This window comes from Rhipicephalus microplus, chromosome 1 (assembly GCF_043290135.1).
Source record: "Rhipicephalus microplus isolate Deutch F79 chromosome 1, USDA_Rmic, whole genome shotgun sequence".
Taxonomy (NCBI): Eukaryota; Metazoa; Arthropoda; class Arachnida; order Ixodida; family Ixodidae; genus Rhipicephalus; species Rhipicephalus microplus.
In genome coordinates, this window is record NC_134700.1 from 261,673,888 (window position 1) to 261,691,195 (window position 17,308).

Genomic DNA, 17,308 nt, shown 5'->3' on the forward strand with positions numbered 1-17,308 from the left:
ATTAGGGAAGGGGAAAGGGGACAAAAAGCACGAGAAAGAGCATCACCACAGGACCAATGCCCCACATCGTAGAGCAAAGGGCCAATCGACAAGCTCAGTGGTACATCAAGTTGCCCATGGGCAAGTTTGCGTCACTGTGCGTACGAGGGGGATAGTTTTGGCAAAGAGAAGTAGTGCAGCAATCTTTTTTTGAAATGGAGGGTCTGCGCGGTGCCCTTCGCTACTATATACAGAACATGTGATTGCCGCTGTCTACAGAGCAAGTGAGCAAGCTTGTTTGAGGGGCATGAAAAAAATTTGGGGCCTGTTTACTGGCCCTTTAACATGATACCTTAGAAGTAAAGGCTTCTTTCTAGAAACGTGTGCATTTCGATGCTGAAATGTTTCAACTGTGGAGATGAGGAGGGCATGTGTAGAGTGCAGGGGAGATACATTGCTTCACAACAGACAAGCCCACTACTAATGCGCATCTGTGCTTGATTGTGGCACTCAGTAAAGTCATTGGGTAATTCTATAGAGATGACACAAAAATATTATTAAAAAGCCCATTGATCAATAGGGTGTGATGTAGTGCATGAAGATGATATGAACAAAAGGTGACAAGCTCAAAAGTGGTGACCGTCTAGTAATGAGAAATTTCGCTTATTTTAACATGGAGTTTTTTACTACATTTAGAAGTAATTGCGATGCACACAGTGCTTGTTTCTAACGCCCCTCGTAAGGACTGCATGCCATTGCAAAGAGCTGTGCAGATACTGACACGGCTTTCTTGTCCCTGTATTCAATGCAAAATTTTTTTCGTAAAATGAATATGCACCAACTTGCCATATTGGCACAGTGATGACAATTGCTAAAATTTTGGTATCTACAATGAAGCTTAGCTAATCACTAGGCTTGTGCAAATATTGGAATGCTTCAAATGTTTGAACCAATATTGCAATATTCGAATTTGCTTCGATTCCAATTTAAATTATTGAAAATTTTGAAGTAGTCAAAACGAACGAATAAATGCATATTAAATTGCACGTAACCACCTGTAATGGTGTTTCACTGCAGTAGAGAAGTGCTAAGCCATGAAAACACATATCCAAGGGAAATATGCACTGCTGCAGAACCCCACTTCATGGTTATCTGAAGGTATAACACTCACATCGATTCACTTTTAAAGTTTAAAAGTGTGTTACACCAACTTATTTACTATAAGTACAATAATTTTAAAATGCAACATATTTTACAAGTTATCACTTGCATTTTACCAAAAGTCAAATCCTGCTACTATTCAAAGTTGTTTCCACTTCCTCAGAAGCAAAAAAATAATGTTTGCACAAGCCTTGCTTCAATTAAAAAAATATATATTGTGCAGGTTAGTTTGGTGATGACAAATATGCCCGTTTTTATTTATATGTCATATATACTATATTTGATTCAACATTATTTGACCAAAACCGCTATTCACTTCGACCCTAAAATTCAATATTTACACAAGCCTACTAATCACACGATCTGATGCAGCATACTGTAAGAGCCGTCCAACAGGCGGCACCGGTGTTACGAGTTTCATGTCACACCTCACGCACATGACCAAAAACATTATCTGCAGATGGATCCTGTGGATAAAATTGGCAGAACACTTCATAAATGTCCACTAGCACAGCTCAAAAGCAGAAGTCCAAATGCTAAAAATGGCCTCTGTCACAATAGTGATACTGAACCATATCTCACTAAAGCAGCTTCAAAATAAAGTTGTCCAAGACTTGCTGCACTGAAAGAGAAAAACAGAAATGCAGTTGAATGTAAATGTGATACTCTGGCAAAGAGGCAGTTACACTTTCATTAATGTAACAATGAGCAACCAATAATTGTCAATAGTGATCCATCAAACAGCATCATAGCTCCCAATTTCTTATTCAGACAAGCTTGTTTATAAGAAACATTTCACAGCACCACAACACATCCCCTAGACATTATGTATAATAGGATGGCAGAAATTTCTTACACATTGGAGTCGCCGTTCCGTATTTAGGCAGGAGAGTGTACTATGACGGTGCAGTAGATGCACACATCTACTGCACCCTCGAGTACCATCAAATCTCAATGTAACGAAAATGATGAAATCAATTTACTATATTATATTGCTGCGACAGGTTCGCCACATTCAAGTAGCCCGCCACAATCATCGTGGCACCAGCACCAGCAAGACCCGGCTCGGCTGGCATGCGCCACGCGTTCGCACGTTCAACAACGAGGAAGAGGAAGATAGTCAGATCTGTGCCACTCGGCTACTCGAACTTGACGACCATAGTTTTTAGAATCGTGGGCACAAGTTCGCCCTAATAAAGACGCTTGTTTTCTTAACCTGTCGGCGTCAGCATCGCTACAATATCAAAACCTAGCCTTTTATGCAATACAGTTCCAACGTATTGGTTTTGCATAAAAAATGCTACAAAAATATCCAAATAACGGGCCACATGAAAAAATGTGGTTTCAATAACCAACAGAAACTCAATATTGTTGGATATGAGAGACAGCGATGATTTGATGCCATGTTGGCTAAGTCCACTGCACAGGGGCCATAAAACAATTGTAAAGCCCCCAAAAACTACAGGCCCAATACACTGCAGTTTTCATAAGTTACGATGTCTATTCCACCAGTGCAGCATACAGTAAAACCCTAGATTGTTGCCCAATGTAATAGGTATGACATCTAATTCCACATTTGCTCAAGTGTACCAGTTATTCCCTACACTATCCAATGACTACATAACTAAATCAAAAGAGCTATTTGAAATTGCGTGAATGCAAGGCAACAGCCTAAATTAATGCTCCGAGTTCCAAAACATTCTTACACGTTCTGTAGATTCTGGCCTGAATGAAAAAAATTAAAATCTCAAGTGAAGTAGGTTTTCTTACTCTTTTACAGATCACAAATTTTGTAGCGAGATATTGGGCACATGAATCAGCTGTGAAAGAACTTGTCCGGCAGTGCTCAACCACAGACCGCGGTGTGCACTATGAGGCAGGGCCTGACAATGAACTGCCATGTGTTAAGCCACCTTTATGTTCAGCAGCTTTACACTTATGACACTGTGCGCACAAAACTACGAGATTGGAAAACCAGGAGATTCAGTGAGTTATGCCGAACTTGAAAGACAGCCTTAAATATTGTGAAACAACTGTAATTTGCAGGTATAAAATGCTGGTGTTGTTTATAAGCGGCCGTCCCTAGAAAAAGGTTAGATGTTTTCGCGTCAAACTGTAACACCATGCCGGCATCAGACATGCACAATGCAGTAGCACGCTCACCTTGTCGTGCACTCATCGTCACCGAGAGGTCATAAGCGGTATCAAATACATTATTTTGAGCACACATGTCAGCGCCACTTGAAAGCAGCTCTTGAGCTGTGGCAGCATGGTTTCCAAGAGCAGCATACATTAGGGCAGTGTTCCCTTCCTAGAATGCACAAACAAAAACATGTTATATATGTTCTTTATAATTAGCTATAGTGAGCATTAGGCTGAGCATCTATTAGTAATGCACATTGCTGAAGCACTGCAGAATAATTTGCCTTTCAAAATGCTTTTCGAAAGGTACAGTGCCAATTGATCTGAGGCACAGTGCTGCCCTATGCTCCATGCCCTGATTGTTCAGTCTAGCCTCCAAAGGCCTACAAAATGGCATCAGATCTGTACAAGGAAACAGTGATCCCTTCTCCTCCTCTTGTTTATGGATTAAACAGACATCCAGCTACAACAGGCTTGTAGATCGCATCAGTGCCAATAGTAACTGTTCGCTAAAAGAATCATCACTGACTAAAGAGGCTACATACATAGACATTTTAGCATTTATTTAATTACAACAATTGATCATGATTGGTTCCACTAAATGCAGCAATGGTTACTTCAGAACATACAAAATCCCCCCCCCCACCCCTTGGCACTTAACCTGAGTGCACAGTGCTTATGTGCCTTCCACAATGTGTGTTTAGCTAAAGCAATACTGACAGTTGAGCTAGCTAATAATACATTTTTGTTAAAATTTACAGTGCTCAAAGGAATGAGACAAAGCACTTGTATTGTGCCACTACTGCTACATCCAATCTGTTCAGTCAAATGCTTGGGCTAGTTTGATATGAAACAAGAGAACCAGAAATGTCAATGTGCATGGACACTATTTCTTGAATTGTTGCTTTGTTTTATAGCAGGGACTACTGTGCACATGTACTCCCAACAGCAAAAGTTTGCGGGACGCGAAGTGTTCAATGAAGCTGAATTCCCGTTTTCTCTGGGAAGGTAATTTTGAAATGAATGTTCCATACTGCACTTGGCATTCTTATGTATACAGTCACCAGCTTGATTACAAGCATTAAGCACTGATATAGCAGAAATTTGCATTTGTTGAAGATTCAACGTCCCACAAACATTTGCTGTTGATAGTACATCTTGTATCCGTGTCATGTTCCAATTCTAAATTACTCTGCTCACCTGGTCAGCCTGGTTTGGGCTGGCACCGTGCTGCAGCAGATAGCGCACGACGTGCGAATGCCCTTGAGCAGCAGCGAGCAGCAGAGCAGTCTCGCCCCTTAGGCCTTGTGCGCCAACCTGTGCCCCCTTGGTAAGCAGGTGGCGCACCGTTGACAACTGACCATGAGCGCTTGCCCACAACAGCGGCGTCAGGCCTGCCTCATCGCGCAGGTCCAGACGCTCAGATGCTGCATGTGATTGCATAAACAGGCATGACAGCAGCAGACACATATAGTGATTGAAAAGCACTCTGCCATCAGTAGAAAACGATTCTGACACCTTCTTCACGTAAGGGTAGTGTGCGAGAGCATACATACGTTCCACACAGAAACAGCAAAAATGAAAACAGCCACTGTGACAATGCGAGGATCAGCATTGGTACTGTGCGCATGCTTGCTTTGTCCCGTCTCTTTATGTGCCAAAGAAAACCAAGTCCCTTCTGTCACCTTGTGCTCACTTTCAGGAAGAGGGCAATTTTCTCTCTTGTAAAACTTCCTTTACATCAGGAAATTTCTCCGGAAATGATGTACCAGCTTTTTTATATGACAGAAGGTATTCTGTATTTCAAAATATACAGCATTACAAATATTGTCACTGCTAGTTAATGTTACAGATATGCAATCGTTAGGGGTGTAGCTACAAGTTAATTTGGCAAGCGAAGGGAAATATTCACACTCGCACGTGTTTGTGCATGTAACGTACAGATACTATACAATGTGTATTAAAAATTCTGTTTGACAGTGAGAGAGCACGAAGCTTGAACCCCCCGGACCACAATGATTTTTCGGATAAACTCGCCAAAAGTAAAATATATATGTGCAGTTCTTGTGCGTTCAGAATGTTACACACTTATCTGATCTGGAGAGATCTCTCCCTGCGCAGACAGTTGATGAATGCAACGCCCTGGAAGAAAAAAACAATTATTCTTGCTTGGAACCACAGGGGCAAAGAATGAGATTTCACATGTACTTCTTTCTTCAAGAAAGTTTTCCATGTGCAATTTGTGCACCACTATATTCAGTTCTTTGGTTCTGGTATTACCAAAGTCATGGCCAGACACATAAAGACATTTTCTCACTGCTGAAGTGGCTGAGGTAAATAATAAATGCATACAAATGGGACGAGATTATTTATCGAACTTGCATACTGTGTAAACAGTAGAAGAAATCTTCGTACACAATTGAAATTTTGCACTGTATATTCTTCTACAGAAGTGACACATGCAGTCAAACCTCGATAGTACATACCCTGCTTTAAGTGTACTAACGGTTAAAACGTAGTTGCAACAAATCCCCGACCGAGTCTCATAAAGACTAATGCATTCCCAGACCGCTTAAGCCGTAGCGTTCGGCCTATGCCTACCGGCTAGTGCGCACTAACTGTGTACCGCAATAACACTTTGCGCGACAAAATTTTACTGCTCCGCTGAACTTGCAGACGCCGCAATGTGCCGTGAACGATTTTCTGTCATGTTGATAAGCACAGAGATCAGCCGATAAGTTATTCTGACTTCCGTGCGATTGCGACGATGACATTGCAAGTAGCTGTCAAGGGGGAAAAAACGGAGGCGAGGTGGCGACCACCGACAGATGTGCCGGTATGACTTATCGCCGGCGAAAAGCCTTATCATAGTTAGCATCCCCGGTTATCTGCTCAGGCATGCATGTGGCGTAGCGTCACTTTAGGCCTACTGCATGCTTTAAGTGGGCGACTACCTGAATGCGCTAGGCCGCTGATCGCTGTCGCTTTGTTGTTGCGGGACCGTGTTCAAGCGCGCACTGCTTTCCAGAAATGCAAGCAGCTCGCTGTTGCAGACCGCGGGCACCTAGAAACCTTCCTGTATTATGCCAACACACGTACCGTACAGCGATCGTAGCGCTGTTGTTACCATGCTGCACACATTTATTTAGTGACAGCCAAAATACTGTTACAGTGCACCATCGACAGGAGCAAGTGTGGCACTTTGCGAAGATGAAGAAGACACCTGCGTTAGGCGCTTGCGCGAGAGGCAACTCAGCCATCTTGTTCAGCTACCGATTCTCGGTGGACGCTATCCTATAAGCCTAGATCTCGCCCCGTCACATTTGGTGGACGTGCGGGGTAACTGCCTCGCAACGGAACTTCGCAGCGGCCGTCGTTTGAAGGGCCATTCCACAACGATGACGGAAAGTACGGCGTCTGCATCTGCTCCTGGTGTTCCTGCGGCAGGAGATGATGTGGTAACTACATCTCCTTCTGCGACCACGACCTTCGTGCTCGAACCCCCGCGGGATCCTGGCACGTTTAGTGGTTCCGGCGATCCAGATGAAGTTGACGTTGAAGATTGGCTGGCAGAGTACGAACGTGTGAGTACTCGATACCGATGGGGCCAGACTCTTATGCTGGCGAATCTATTATTCTATCTTAGGGGAACCCCCAAATCCTGGTGTGGGAACCATGAAACAGAACTTGGGAGTTGGGCAGTGTGCAAGGAGAAAATGTTGGACCTGTTCGGAAAGCTGATGGGAAGAAAAATGGCCGCGAACAAAATGCTCGCGTCTTGGGCGCAGACTTCGACTCAGTCTTACGTCTCCTATATAGAAGATGTGTTAGCATTGTGTCGCGAAGCTAATGATTAGATGCCGGAGGCTGACAAGGTCGGACATATTCTTAAGGGGATTGCGGATGACGCATTCAACCTCTTCATCTGCAAAAATTATTCTACGGTGGACGCCATTATAAAAGAACCTCGGCACTTTGAGCAAGCGAAGAGCCGGCGGATTAACCGCATGTTTACCCGCCTTCCAAATACGGCTGCAGCGTCGTCTTGCAAAGACCGTGCAAGAACACAGCCGCCACCTCTAGATTCATCGAATCAGGTGACCCGAATTGTACGGCGGGAACTTGAAGCCAATCATTGCCTCTGCTCCGGCTCACACCACTGCAAGTGACACGACCCCACTCACTGCCAACATGGTTCAAGCCATCGTCCGCCAAGAACTCGCCAGCATAAGTATTCCCTCGGTGTGCGCTTTGCCCCGCCCGCAGCGAGCTCCATGGCGTCCACCCTTGTCCTATCACGAGCAGAAGTTTACGGCCCGATCTCGCGACCCTGCTGCGTGGAGAACCGTCGACAATCGACCAATTTGTTTTCATTGCCACCGTATCGGTCATGTCGTCCGTTACTGCAATTACTGCTGGTCCTCGCTACCTCGGACTTCGTCTGAACCTCACTACCGACAGTAGGACAGCACCCGCTTCGCATCTGCCGCGCAGCCTTCTCCGCCAAACAACTACAGAAGGTTCAACAGCCGATCTCCGTCACCGCATGGTCGTCAGTCACGTTCGCCTCCAGGACGTCGCCAGTCATCCCGCTTACCGCAGACTCGCAGGCCGTCGTCCCCATTCAACCCCGCTCCTGCCTACCCGGGAAACTAAACGGTGCAGCACCCGGAGGTGACGCTGCATTCTCGACTCCCTCCACAAATCCTCTCTTGACGCTTCCGACGAGACCAAGTTTGTTAGACGTTGACGGCATGGCTATTTCTGCCCTTATAGATACTGGAGCGCACATTTCTGTAATGAGCGCGAACATTCACCGACGCCTACATAAAGTGCTCACACCTGCCGCTTCCCGCACACTTCGTGTCGCTGATGGGAGGACCCCTGACGTTCAAGGAATGTGCACAGCCCGTGTGTCCACTGCCGGTCATCCTACATTAGTTCAGTTTGCCGTCATTGAAATGTGTCCTCATGACCTAATACTTAGTTTGGACTTCCTGTCACATCATTCTGCGCTCATTGATTGTGCCACTGGTGCTCTTCAGCTTGAACTGCCGCAGCTTGCCGATTTTGCAGCTGACTATTCTCCCCGTTTATGCTCTTGTCACCACGTTCGCTTGCCTCCGCAAGCTGCTACATATGTCACTTTGTCGTGCTCACGTCATGTGCCCGATGGTGACTACCTCGTCACTCCTATAGTCGACGTACTGATGGCCCGAGACGTCGCCCTTGCTAGAACTATCATCCAGCCCCTGGGCCTCCCCAGTCGTGCTCGTTGAGAAGAAGGATGGCAGCTGGCGCTTTTGCGTGGACTATCACCATTTAAACAAAGTGACCCACAAAGATGTCTACGCTTTGCCTCGGATTGATGACGCCCTCGATTGTCTCCATGGTGCCCAATACTTTTCGTCTATCGACCTTCGGTCCGGCTATTGGCAAATTTCCGTCGTCCCCATGGATCGTGAAAAAACCGCTTTCGTTACGCCCAATGGCCTCTATCAGTTCAAAGTCATGCCGTTTGGACTATGTAATGCGCCGGCAACTTTCGAGCACATGATGGACTCCCTTCTCCGAGGATATAAGAGGTCCATCTGCTTATGTTACTTGGACGATGTCATCCGTCTTTTCACCTACCTTTGACAGCCATATAACACGTCTGTCAGCCGTTCTGGATGTTTTTCGAAGAGCCGCTCTCCAGCTCAATTCTGCAAAATGCCATTTCGAACGTCGCCAAACCACCATACTCGGTCACCTTGTCAGTGCCGCTGGTGTTCAACCAGATCCCGACAAGGTGCGAGCAGTACAACAATTTCCTGAACCACGCTCAACCAAGGACGTCCGATGTTTTGTAGGGCTATGTTCCTATTTTCGTCGATTTGTCCGCAACTTCGCCGACATCGCTCGACCGCTTACTGATCTCTTAAAGAAGGACGTTTCCTTTGATGGGGCGTAGAGCAAGCGGACACCTTTTCGGCTCTTATCCATCTGCTGACTACGCCACCAATACTGGCTCATTTCGACCCTGCATCAGCTACAGAGCTTCGGACCGATGCCAGTGGCCATGGAATTGGGGCGGTCCTTGGCCAAGGACAGCATGGGAAGGACCGTGTGATTGCTTACGCCAGTCGTCTTCTTTCACCTGCCGAACGGAAGTTCTTCATCAATGAGCGTGAATGCCTAGCTTTAGTGTGGGACGTGGCAAAATTCGGGCCCTACCTTTATGGCCGAACTTTTTCCGTTGTTATGGACCATCACACTCTTTGCTGGCTCTCATCGCTAAAGGACCCATCTGGACGTCTTGGTCCCTGGGCGCTCCGTCTGCAAGAATACTCGTTCGTGGTCCACTACAAGTCGGGACGCCTGCACACAGACGCAGACTGTTTGTCACATTATCCGGTTGAAACGCCTGACTTGACAGACCTTGATTCAGACCCCTGCGTTCTCTCCATCCACGCTTTGGGTGATATCTCCATCGAACAACGACGTCACCCGTCGTTACTCTCCATCATCGAGCGTCTGACCTCTGCTCCAAGAGACCCTTCCGTTCGCTTGTTCGAACTGCACGACAACATTCTGTATCGTCGCAGCTTCAACGCTGATGGCCCAGAATTACTACTCGTGCTTACCCATCACCTGCGTACCAGCGTTCTCGAACAACTACGTGACGTACCTACAGCCGGTCACCTAGGCGTCTGTCGTACCTACGATTGTGTGCGACGTCGCTTTTTCTGGCCCGGACTGTATCACTCTGTGGTTCGCTACGTCACTGCTTGCGACCGCTGCCAACGCCGCAAGAGCCCCTCTGTGCTACCGTCTGGTTTCCTACATCCCATTGACACACCGACGGAGCCATTCTTCCGTGTTGGCCTTGACCTGTTGGGCCCGTTTTCTACGTCCACCTCTGGAAATAAATGGGTTGCAGTCGCCACAGACTACGCCACACGCTTTGCCATCACTAAAGCACTGCCGACAAGCTGTTCCACTGACGTCGCTGACTTTCTCTTGTATGAAGTCATTCTTCATCACGGCGCTCCGCGACAGCTGCTTACTGATCGAGGAAAGTACTTCCTTTCACTATTGTGGATGACATTCTCTGCGCCTGCTCCACTGAGCACAAGCTTACCACCGCTTATCATCTACAGACAAATGGATTGACTGAGCGTCTGAACCGAACGTAGACGCAGATGCTGTCAATGTACGTTTCGCCAGATCACTGTGACTGGGACAAAGCACTCCCCTTTGTCACGTTCGCGTACAATTCTTCACGGCACGACACAGCTAGTTATTCACCGTTTTATTTGCTATTTGGCCGACATGCAGCATTACCATTTGACACGCTCCTTCCTTCGGCTGCCCCCTTGTCTACTGAGTACACCAGCGATGTCGTTTCTCGAGCCCATGCAGCCCGTCAGCTTGCCCGTGATCGGCTGCATTTGTCGCAAGCGCACCAAAAAGACCGCTATGACAGTCGCCACCAAAGCGTGCACTTCTCGCCGGGGTCTCTGGTACTTCTCTGGACACCAAACCGCCAAGTCCGCTTATCAGAGAAGCTACTACCACACTACCATGGCCCATACAAAGTGTTCCGACAACTCAGTGACCTGAGCTACGAGATCACATCCCTAAACAATGCCTCTTCGACCCCCTCACTCCAGACGGACGTTGTACACATTTCCAGACTCAAACCGTATCACCCTGCTCACTTGTCGCCGCCGTACTAAGCGCCGTGACGGCGCTTCGGCCGCAGGGGAGTGATGTTACGGTGCATCATCGACAGAAGCAAGCGTGGCACTTTGCGAAGATGAAGAAGACACCTGCGTTAGGCGCTTGTGCGAGAGGCAACTCGGCCATCTTGTTCGGCTACCAATTCTCGGTGGACGCTATCCTATAAGCCTAGATCTCACCCCGTCACAATACGCCTCTGTCCACTGCAAGGACTGCTGGAGGGATGCAAAAGGGTGGCTACTTGGGCTGGTTGGTAAAAAAAAAGACTTCTAGAGCATCGCAGAGAATACATTGCTTGAGGAAAGCTTTTCGTCGCCGCATTAACCCAGCAGGCTATTCGCTGAATCTGAGCAGCAAGCAGATCAACAGTCACAGTGTGCGCAGAGTTAGCTAAGCGCTGCACACAACTAGCCATGCAGTGAATGATTTGGCTCTCTGCGACTGTACCGCGTTTTGAAAAAGAAAACTGCATCCGTTTTCGCTTAGAAGTAGACCGCAGAACAGCTGTATCACAAACAGCCAATTGTGTCTTATCTGTCCATGGAGGAAGGAATGTTGTTTCGTTCCTTCATGGTTCTATCTCTGTACCACGCTGCATATCGCGGATCCCGCGGTAGTTTCAAAATGCTTATCGGCATCCTGCACTTTGATAAAAAGAAAGAAATGGCTTTGCGGTGGGCACTTCAGATAATTTCAAAAAATTGATTTGTGCGCAAATACACTACACATTCGCACAAACACACTACACATTCACGCACACACCCACCCAGGCATCAAACATGCGTGTTTGATGCCTCTTTGATGCCTGGGTGTGTCTGTGCGTGAATGTGTAGTGTTTTTGTGCTCAAATTAATTTTTTGAAATGTTGTACCAACCAGCCCAACAACAAACAACAAGTTCTTTCACTTGAGGCAATATTTACCACGGCACTGTGTTTCTTCCTTTTTTAGCGGCGATGGCGCATGTCAGAAAATGTAAACTTGTAGCTGGTTGTTGATGCGTAGTACGTTTAGTGCATAGTTATGCCGCCGTCCCCAACAGGTACGTATTGCCACGTTCCATTTCCCGAAGGTATTTAAGCGCGCACTTGCGTCGTTCTTTCTACGAAACGGCCTTCTACAAAAGAAAAACTTTTCACCGCTTCGAGCTAAGTACCTCCTTGTGGTGCCTTCAGCTCTGCGAGCAGAACTCCTGCAGGCCCTGCACGGCGATTTGACGGCAGGGCACCTCGGTGTTTCTCGCACGCTCGCGAGGATACAAGAAAGGTACTACTGGCCACGTCTTACCACCGACGTCACTCGTTATGTGAGGACATGCCGGGACTGTCAGCGACGCAAGACACCGCCGACAAGGCCAGCGGGACTTCTGCAGCCAATTGATCCACCTTGCCGACCTTTCCAGCAGATTGGTATGGACCTACTGGGGCCGTTCCCGACGTCGGCTTTCGGAAACAAGTGGATCGTGGTAGCTACCGACTACCTCACCCGCTACGCCGAGACAAAAGCCCTGCCAAAAGGCAGTGCAGCCGAGGTAGCTAAGTTCTTCGTCAAAAATATCGTCCTACGTCACGGCGCCCCGGAGGTCCTTATTACCAACAGAGGAACGGCATTCACTGCCGACTTAACTCAAGCGATCTTGGCATACAGCCAAACAAACCATCGCCGGACGACAGCGTACCACCCACAGACCAACGGCCTCACCGAGCGGCTTAACAAGACGATCGCCGACATGCTGTCAATGTACGTCGATGTCGAACACAAGACGTGGGACGCCATTATTCCGTATGTGACCTTCGCATACAACACGGCGGTGCAGGAGATGACGCAGATATCTCCATACAAATTGGTCTACGGAAGGAGCCCGGCAACGACGCTCGATGCTATGTTACCCAACGTCACCGACGAAGAAAACCTCGATGTGAGTGAGTACCTTCAACGCGCCGAAGAAGCCCGACAACTTGCGCGTCTCCGTATCAAGAATCAACAGACCACCGACAGCCACCGTTACAACCTTCGACGACACTTCGTGGAATACCAGCCCGGTGAACGTGTTTGGGTGTGGACGCCGATACGCCGACGTAGACTAAGTGAAAAGCTTCTGCGACGGTACTTCGGACCGTACAGGGTGGTTCGACGTCTCGGCCCATTTGATTACGAGGTTGTCCCCGACGGCATCACGAACTCTCAACGACGCCGATCGCGACCTGAAGTCGTCCATGTCGCGCGCCTCAAGCCGTTTCATGCGCGTTAACAAACTGAAACAGTGTTTTTTGTATTATTTATTCATTCTACTTTCTTGCATTATTGTTGTACCTTCATCTTTAGTTAAAAGCATCGGGACGATGCCTTTTTTCAGAGGGGGGCAATGCCACGTTCCATTTCCCAAGTTTTTGTTATCGTCCCAAAACACCACATGATTCTCAGCGCAAATCGCGCCTGCAGTTTTCGAGAAGGTTCCGGACTGTAGTAGATCATTTCGATAAGATCACGCCCACTGTGCGAACGGAACAGATTGTTCAGGAACCTACGTCACTGCCAGCAATAACGCTAGAACATTCGACGGCAAGAGTATAAATGCCAACGCGCTTCGCCGCTTGTCAGTTGTTGTTGATCGAAGGCCGACGCTCCGTTCGCCGCTATCAGTCCGAGACTGCTATCTGTGCAAGACTACTGCTGTAATTGGACTTTCCGTTTACCGGGCACAGGTTCGCCCAAATAAACAGTTAAATCCCAACACGAAGTCTCCTGTCTTCGGCCGCGTCACGACCCCGTGACAGTATTAATGGGGTTTCACTGTATACAAAGATCAATACCATGGTGTTACAGGTTTTTCAACAAGTTTTGATTTCAATATCTCAACTGAGTGGTGCCTCTGGCAGCTTTCCCATGAAATACCTTGAGCCAACTTGAACAAAAAAAGGGGAAGGTAAAAGCTCATTTTCTTTGTTAGCCAGAGCATTAATGAGAACCAGCATACAACCCAAATAAAGTATATGTAACATTATCTGTAGTAATTACGACATAAATCTGAGGAAATAGACCCTTTTCATAATCAGCGAGTGCACTTCCCTGCGCTGCATATTTGTCCAACTAATGGCAGCACCTGTCGTCCTTCAAGTGGAGATGAAGTCCCATAGTTGCACATGCTGGGGCTCGTCTATTATGGCCATTTAAGCCAAGAGAGCCGAGTCTTCGCGTCACAGCACAATAAAACGGCACTTGAAGCCGCGTTTCCAGTAAGTGACTAGTTGCGCTAATTGCATCGCAGAAAAGCTAGCTTTACAGTTATTAAAAGGGCCTATTAAAGTGGACGAAAATATTACTTTCCATCATCAGGGACCATACCTGCAACCTTCGAAAATAACACGCTCAAAGCTTTACCAATTGCGTAGACAGGGCATATAATACAAGAACAGGTGTGCATTCTTGCCATGCCCTCAACCGGAATTTGCCTGCCTATGTGCTACCCAGCCGGCAACATTCTTTGGTCATTTAGGGAACACATGCTGGCTGTTTCAGTGACATAATAAATAAATTGTCAGGCACAAACATGTCAAAATAGATAAACGAGCCTTGGCACTCACTGAGTGGAACAGCTTGCGTCTGGGTAGGCACATTTCCTCGCTGAAGGTTGGTCAGTACAGTTGATGACTGCAAAAAGATTTAATCGTCAATGAAGGCACACACACAATAACAGTCTGAGCATTGTGTACCAAGAAGTGAGTTTTGTTGGGCCAGTTAATGACACATCGTTGCAAAAGGTAAAAAAAGTGCAAATTTGACATGAAACAGGCACATTTCCACGCTGAAGATTGGTCAGTACAGTTGATGACTGCAGAAAGCTTTAATCGTCAATGAAGGCACACTTACAATAACAGTCTGAGCATTGTGTACCAAGAAGTGAGCTTTGTTGGGCTAGTTAATGACACATCATTGCAAAAGGTAAGAAAAGTGCAAATTTGACATGAAACAAGCCAAGGAACATGCAGAATGAGTGCTGACTAAGAGTTGGTGGTTTTATTGAGTTAATGCAGTATAAAGAAAAATGGGCGAAAAAACATGGCACATGAAACTTCAAGCTTTTTGTCGCGATACAATGGGCAGAAGCTGTTAATCAAGAAGATTACACTTGCGTGAATGTATTAAGGATATTAGAGACAGTTGAATTCTTCTTTGCTTAGCATTACAAATGGTTCGCTTATGCAGGTATCACCCATTAGTTTGATAGCCAAAGCCTCATCTATCAAGTAGCTGTACATGCTTGTGTATCTTTCTATGACTTTGCAGTTTTGGAGCTCCTGTGTGTAATCACACACGCCTCAACGGAGCGCCATGTTGCCGCCTTGTTTTAAGACTATGATTGTTTTGACGTTCACCTCGTTGATAATTAATACAACAACCTGCTTTTCTAACGTACATCTTCTTGCAGGAGAGCGGAACCTCTTGAATGGCACTGACAGTGCATCCTACAAACAGTGTCGTATGTTCTGTTGTACACAACGGCTTCTTCGGCCCTTACGAGCAAAATCAGAAGTGGAAGTAGTTTTTGTTGCCCCTAATAAGGTAGCAAGACTTTGTAGACATGTCAACAGGGAGGAGCCCAAGAAGATGTCATGTACAACAAATTTACTATAGTCACAGCTGACAAATTCTGCAGAAGCCTCCAACGGGAAGGAACGTTTGTGGAAATAATAGTACTACCTTGGATTTTACGTCCCAGAACCACGATATGTTTATAAGGAACATTGCAGTGGAGGGCTCCAGAAATTTGGATCATATGGTGCTTTTGGAACATTTGCGGAATGAAGAAATCCTTGCCAGTTTTTCAACTATGAAGCTGTCATTCCCAAAAGCTTATGTGTTCTTTACGGTTTCATGTAACGGTAGGGTGGACTGCAATTTTGCTAAACCTTTCAGCTCCTCTGCCTATGAACTCACTTATGGCAGCAAGAGAAAGCTTCGAGAGCAATAGTGAGAGTCAGCCTAGTTATAATGAATTGATCTTGACGATATTTTTGCAAGAAAAATTGGGAAAATGAAGAGCAATGCAAGGAAAAGCAAACATCCTTGTGTTGTTCTTTATTGTCTCTGTGTTTTCGCACAAATATTGTCACACTCTCAGCGAGCCAGCCACCGCCGTCAAAAGAGCGATCCCTGTGATGCACATCAGACTCATTGTTTTCATCTGGCACAATATCACCCGGAGTGGCCTATGAAGTAAGTGCATGAAACCACTAGTCCTGAGTTTGCACAAAACACTACGCTCCATCAAAAATTGACAAGCACAACTGCTGCACAGTAGCTACGGTTCAATCTGCGACACTGCCAGAGAAATTGAACTTTCTTTACTCAGCACATTGCAGAGGTCTGTCCGATAAATTGAGAATTCATACACAGACAGACCTCAGCATGAGGTCACTAAACATTGTATAAGCAACCATAGCTCACCTTGTAAGGCGTGAAAGCACTTCTGTTAGTGTCTCCCTGGAGAGCTGAGCTACCCTCAGGCCTTGACTGTTCGACGAGTGTCTCCGCACATACGTGAGGCATGACACCCTTCAGGGAATTCTCGCGGCTAGAAATAATGACAGAAACACCATTATTATACGTAAACACCCTACCTCCGAGTACAGTGTTACACAGCCTAGTCCTTGAAATTTGTAGGTTTGTAACAGTACGGTGATGGTCGACGCAAAGTACGCAAGATCGAAACTGATCGGTTCTACCAGAAATGTATTTCACACAATTCCAAAAGACAACACTCGTACTTTCGCGCTTTAGCGGTACCCGACACATATCAGGAATACAGCAAATAGAGAGAGGCTTCCATGACTGCCCGCCGTTTTAAACGTCAAAGGGTGCTATGCTAAAACGGCCCGACATCATGACATGAAAGCCGTAGCACAGAACACCTACCAGTTTGCCGTAGTACAAATGCCAGCAACCTGTCATTCATAGCGGCATGTGTAAGATTGCAGAGCAACGCTGAAGAGACCAAGAAGACTATTACTACACGCCGCTTTGACGAATTTGATGCCGAGTGCTCCCGCTTTAGCGAGTCTACAATATCTTATGCGTGGCCTCCCATTTCCTCATTTGTGGTTCAATAATTACTGAAAACCAGCCTCACTCGGGGCGATGGTGCGCTTCTCATTCATATTCAGCTTCGCATCAGCTGCTTCGCTCCATGTGTGTGCGCTTGCTTTACAGCTGTTCAGGGTCGAAGTCGTCGATGAGACCTCACGGTTTTTTTAGGCGTTCCGTGTTTCCGACCTCTCTTTCCGTGCTTTTCTTGTGCTTTC

At 46.7% G+C, this 17,308-nt stretch overlaps 1 protein-coding gene across 2 annotated transcripts; it reads right to left on the minus strand.

The window, feature by feature from the left end:
* Positions 1-1,364: 1,364 nt before the first annotated feature.
* Positions 1,365-17,290, minus strand: LOC119187066 (uncharacterized). Of its 2 annotated transcripts, none has more exons than XM_037435336.2 (7): positions 17,137-17,290; positions 16,455-16,581; positions 14,591-14,657; positions 5,371-5,424; positions 4,483-4,709; positions 3,304-3,451; positions 1,365-1,762 (listed from the first exon to the last, which is right to left on the minus strand). In XM_037435336.2, exons 2-7 carry the CDS (start codon positions 16,554-16,556, stop codon positions 1,722-1,724), a joined length of 639 nt encoding a protein of 212 aa, XP_037291233.2. In that variant the 5' UTR covers positions 16,557-16,581; positions 17,137-17,290; the 3' UTR covers positions 1,365-1,721. The 2 variants fall into 2 exon arrangements, with proteins under 2 accessions (XP_037291233.2, XP_075750220.1); XM_075894105.1 differs by lacking the exon at positions 17,137-17,290 and adding an exon at positions 16,923-17,060.
* Positions 17,291-17,308: the final 18 nt, after the last annotated feature.

Bases quoted from the DNA above. Each gene is read 5' to 3' on its own strand.
- LOC119187066 (XM_037435336.2), bottom strand. From the start codon at position 16,556: ATGCCTCACGTATGTGCGGAGACACTCGTCGAACAGTCAAGGCCTGAG. The intron at 5,425-14,590 runs GTGAGTGCCAAG...TTTTTCTTCCAG, and splicing joins GACGCAAGCTGTTCCACTCA to GGCGTTGCATTCATCAACTG. The intron at 1,763-3,303 runs GTGAGCGTGCTA...TTTCTCTTTCAG, and splicing joins GACGATGAGTGCACGACAAG to TGCAGCAAGTCTTGGACAAC.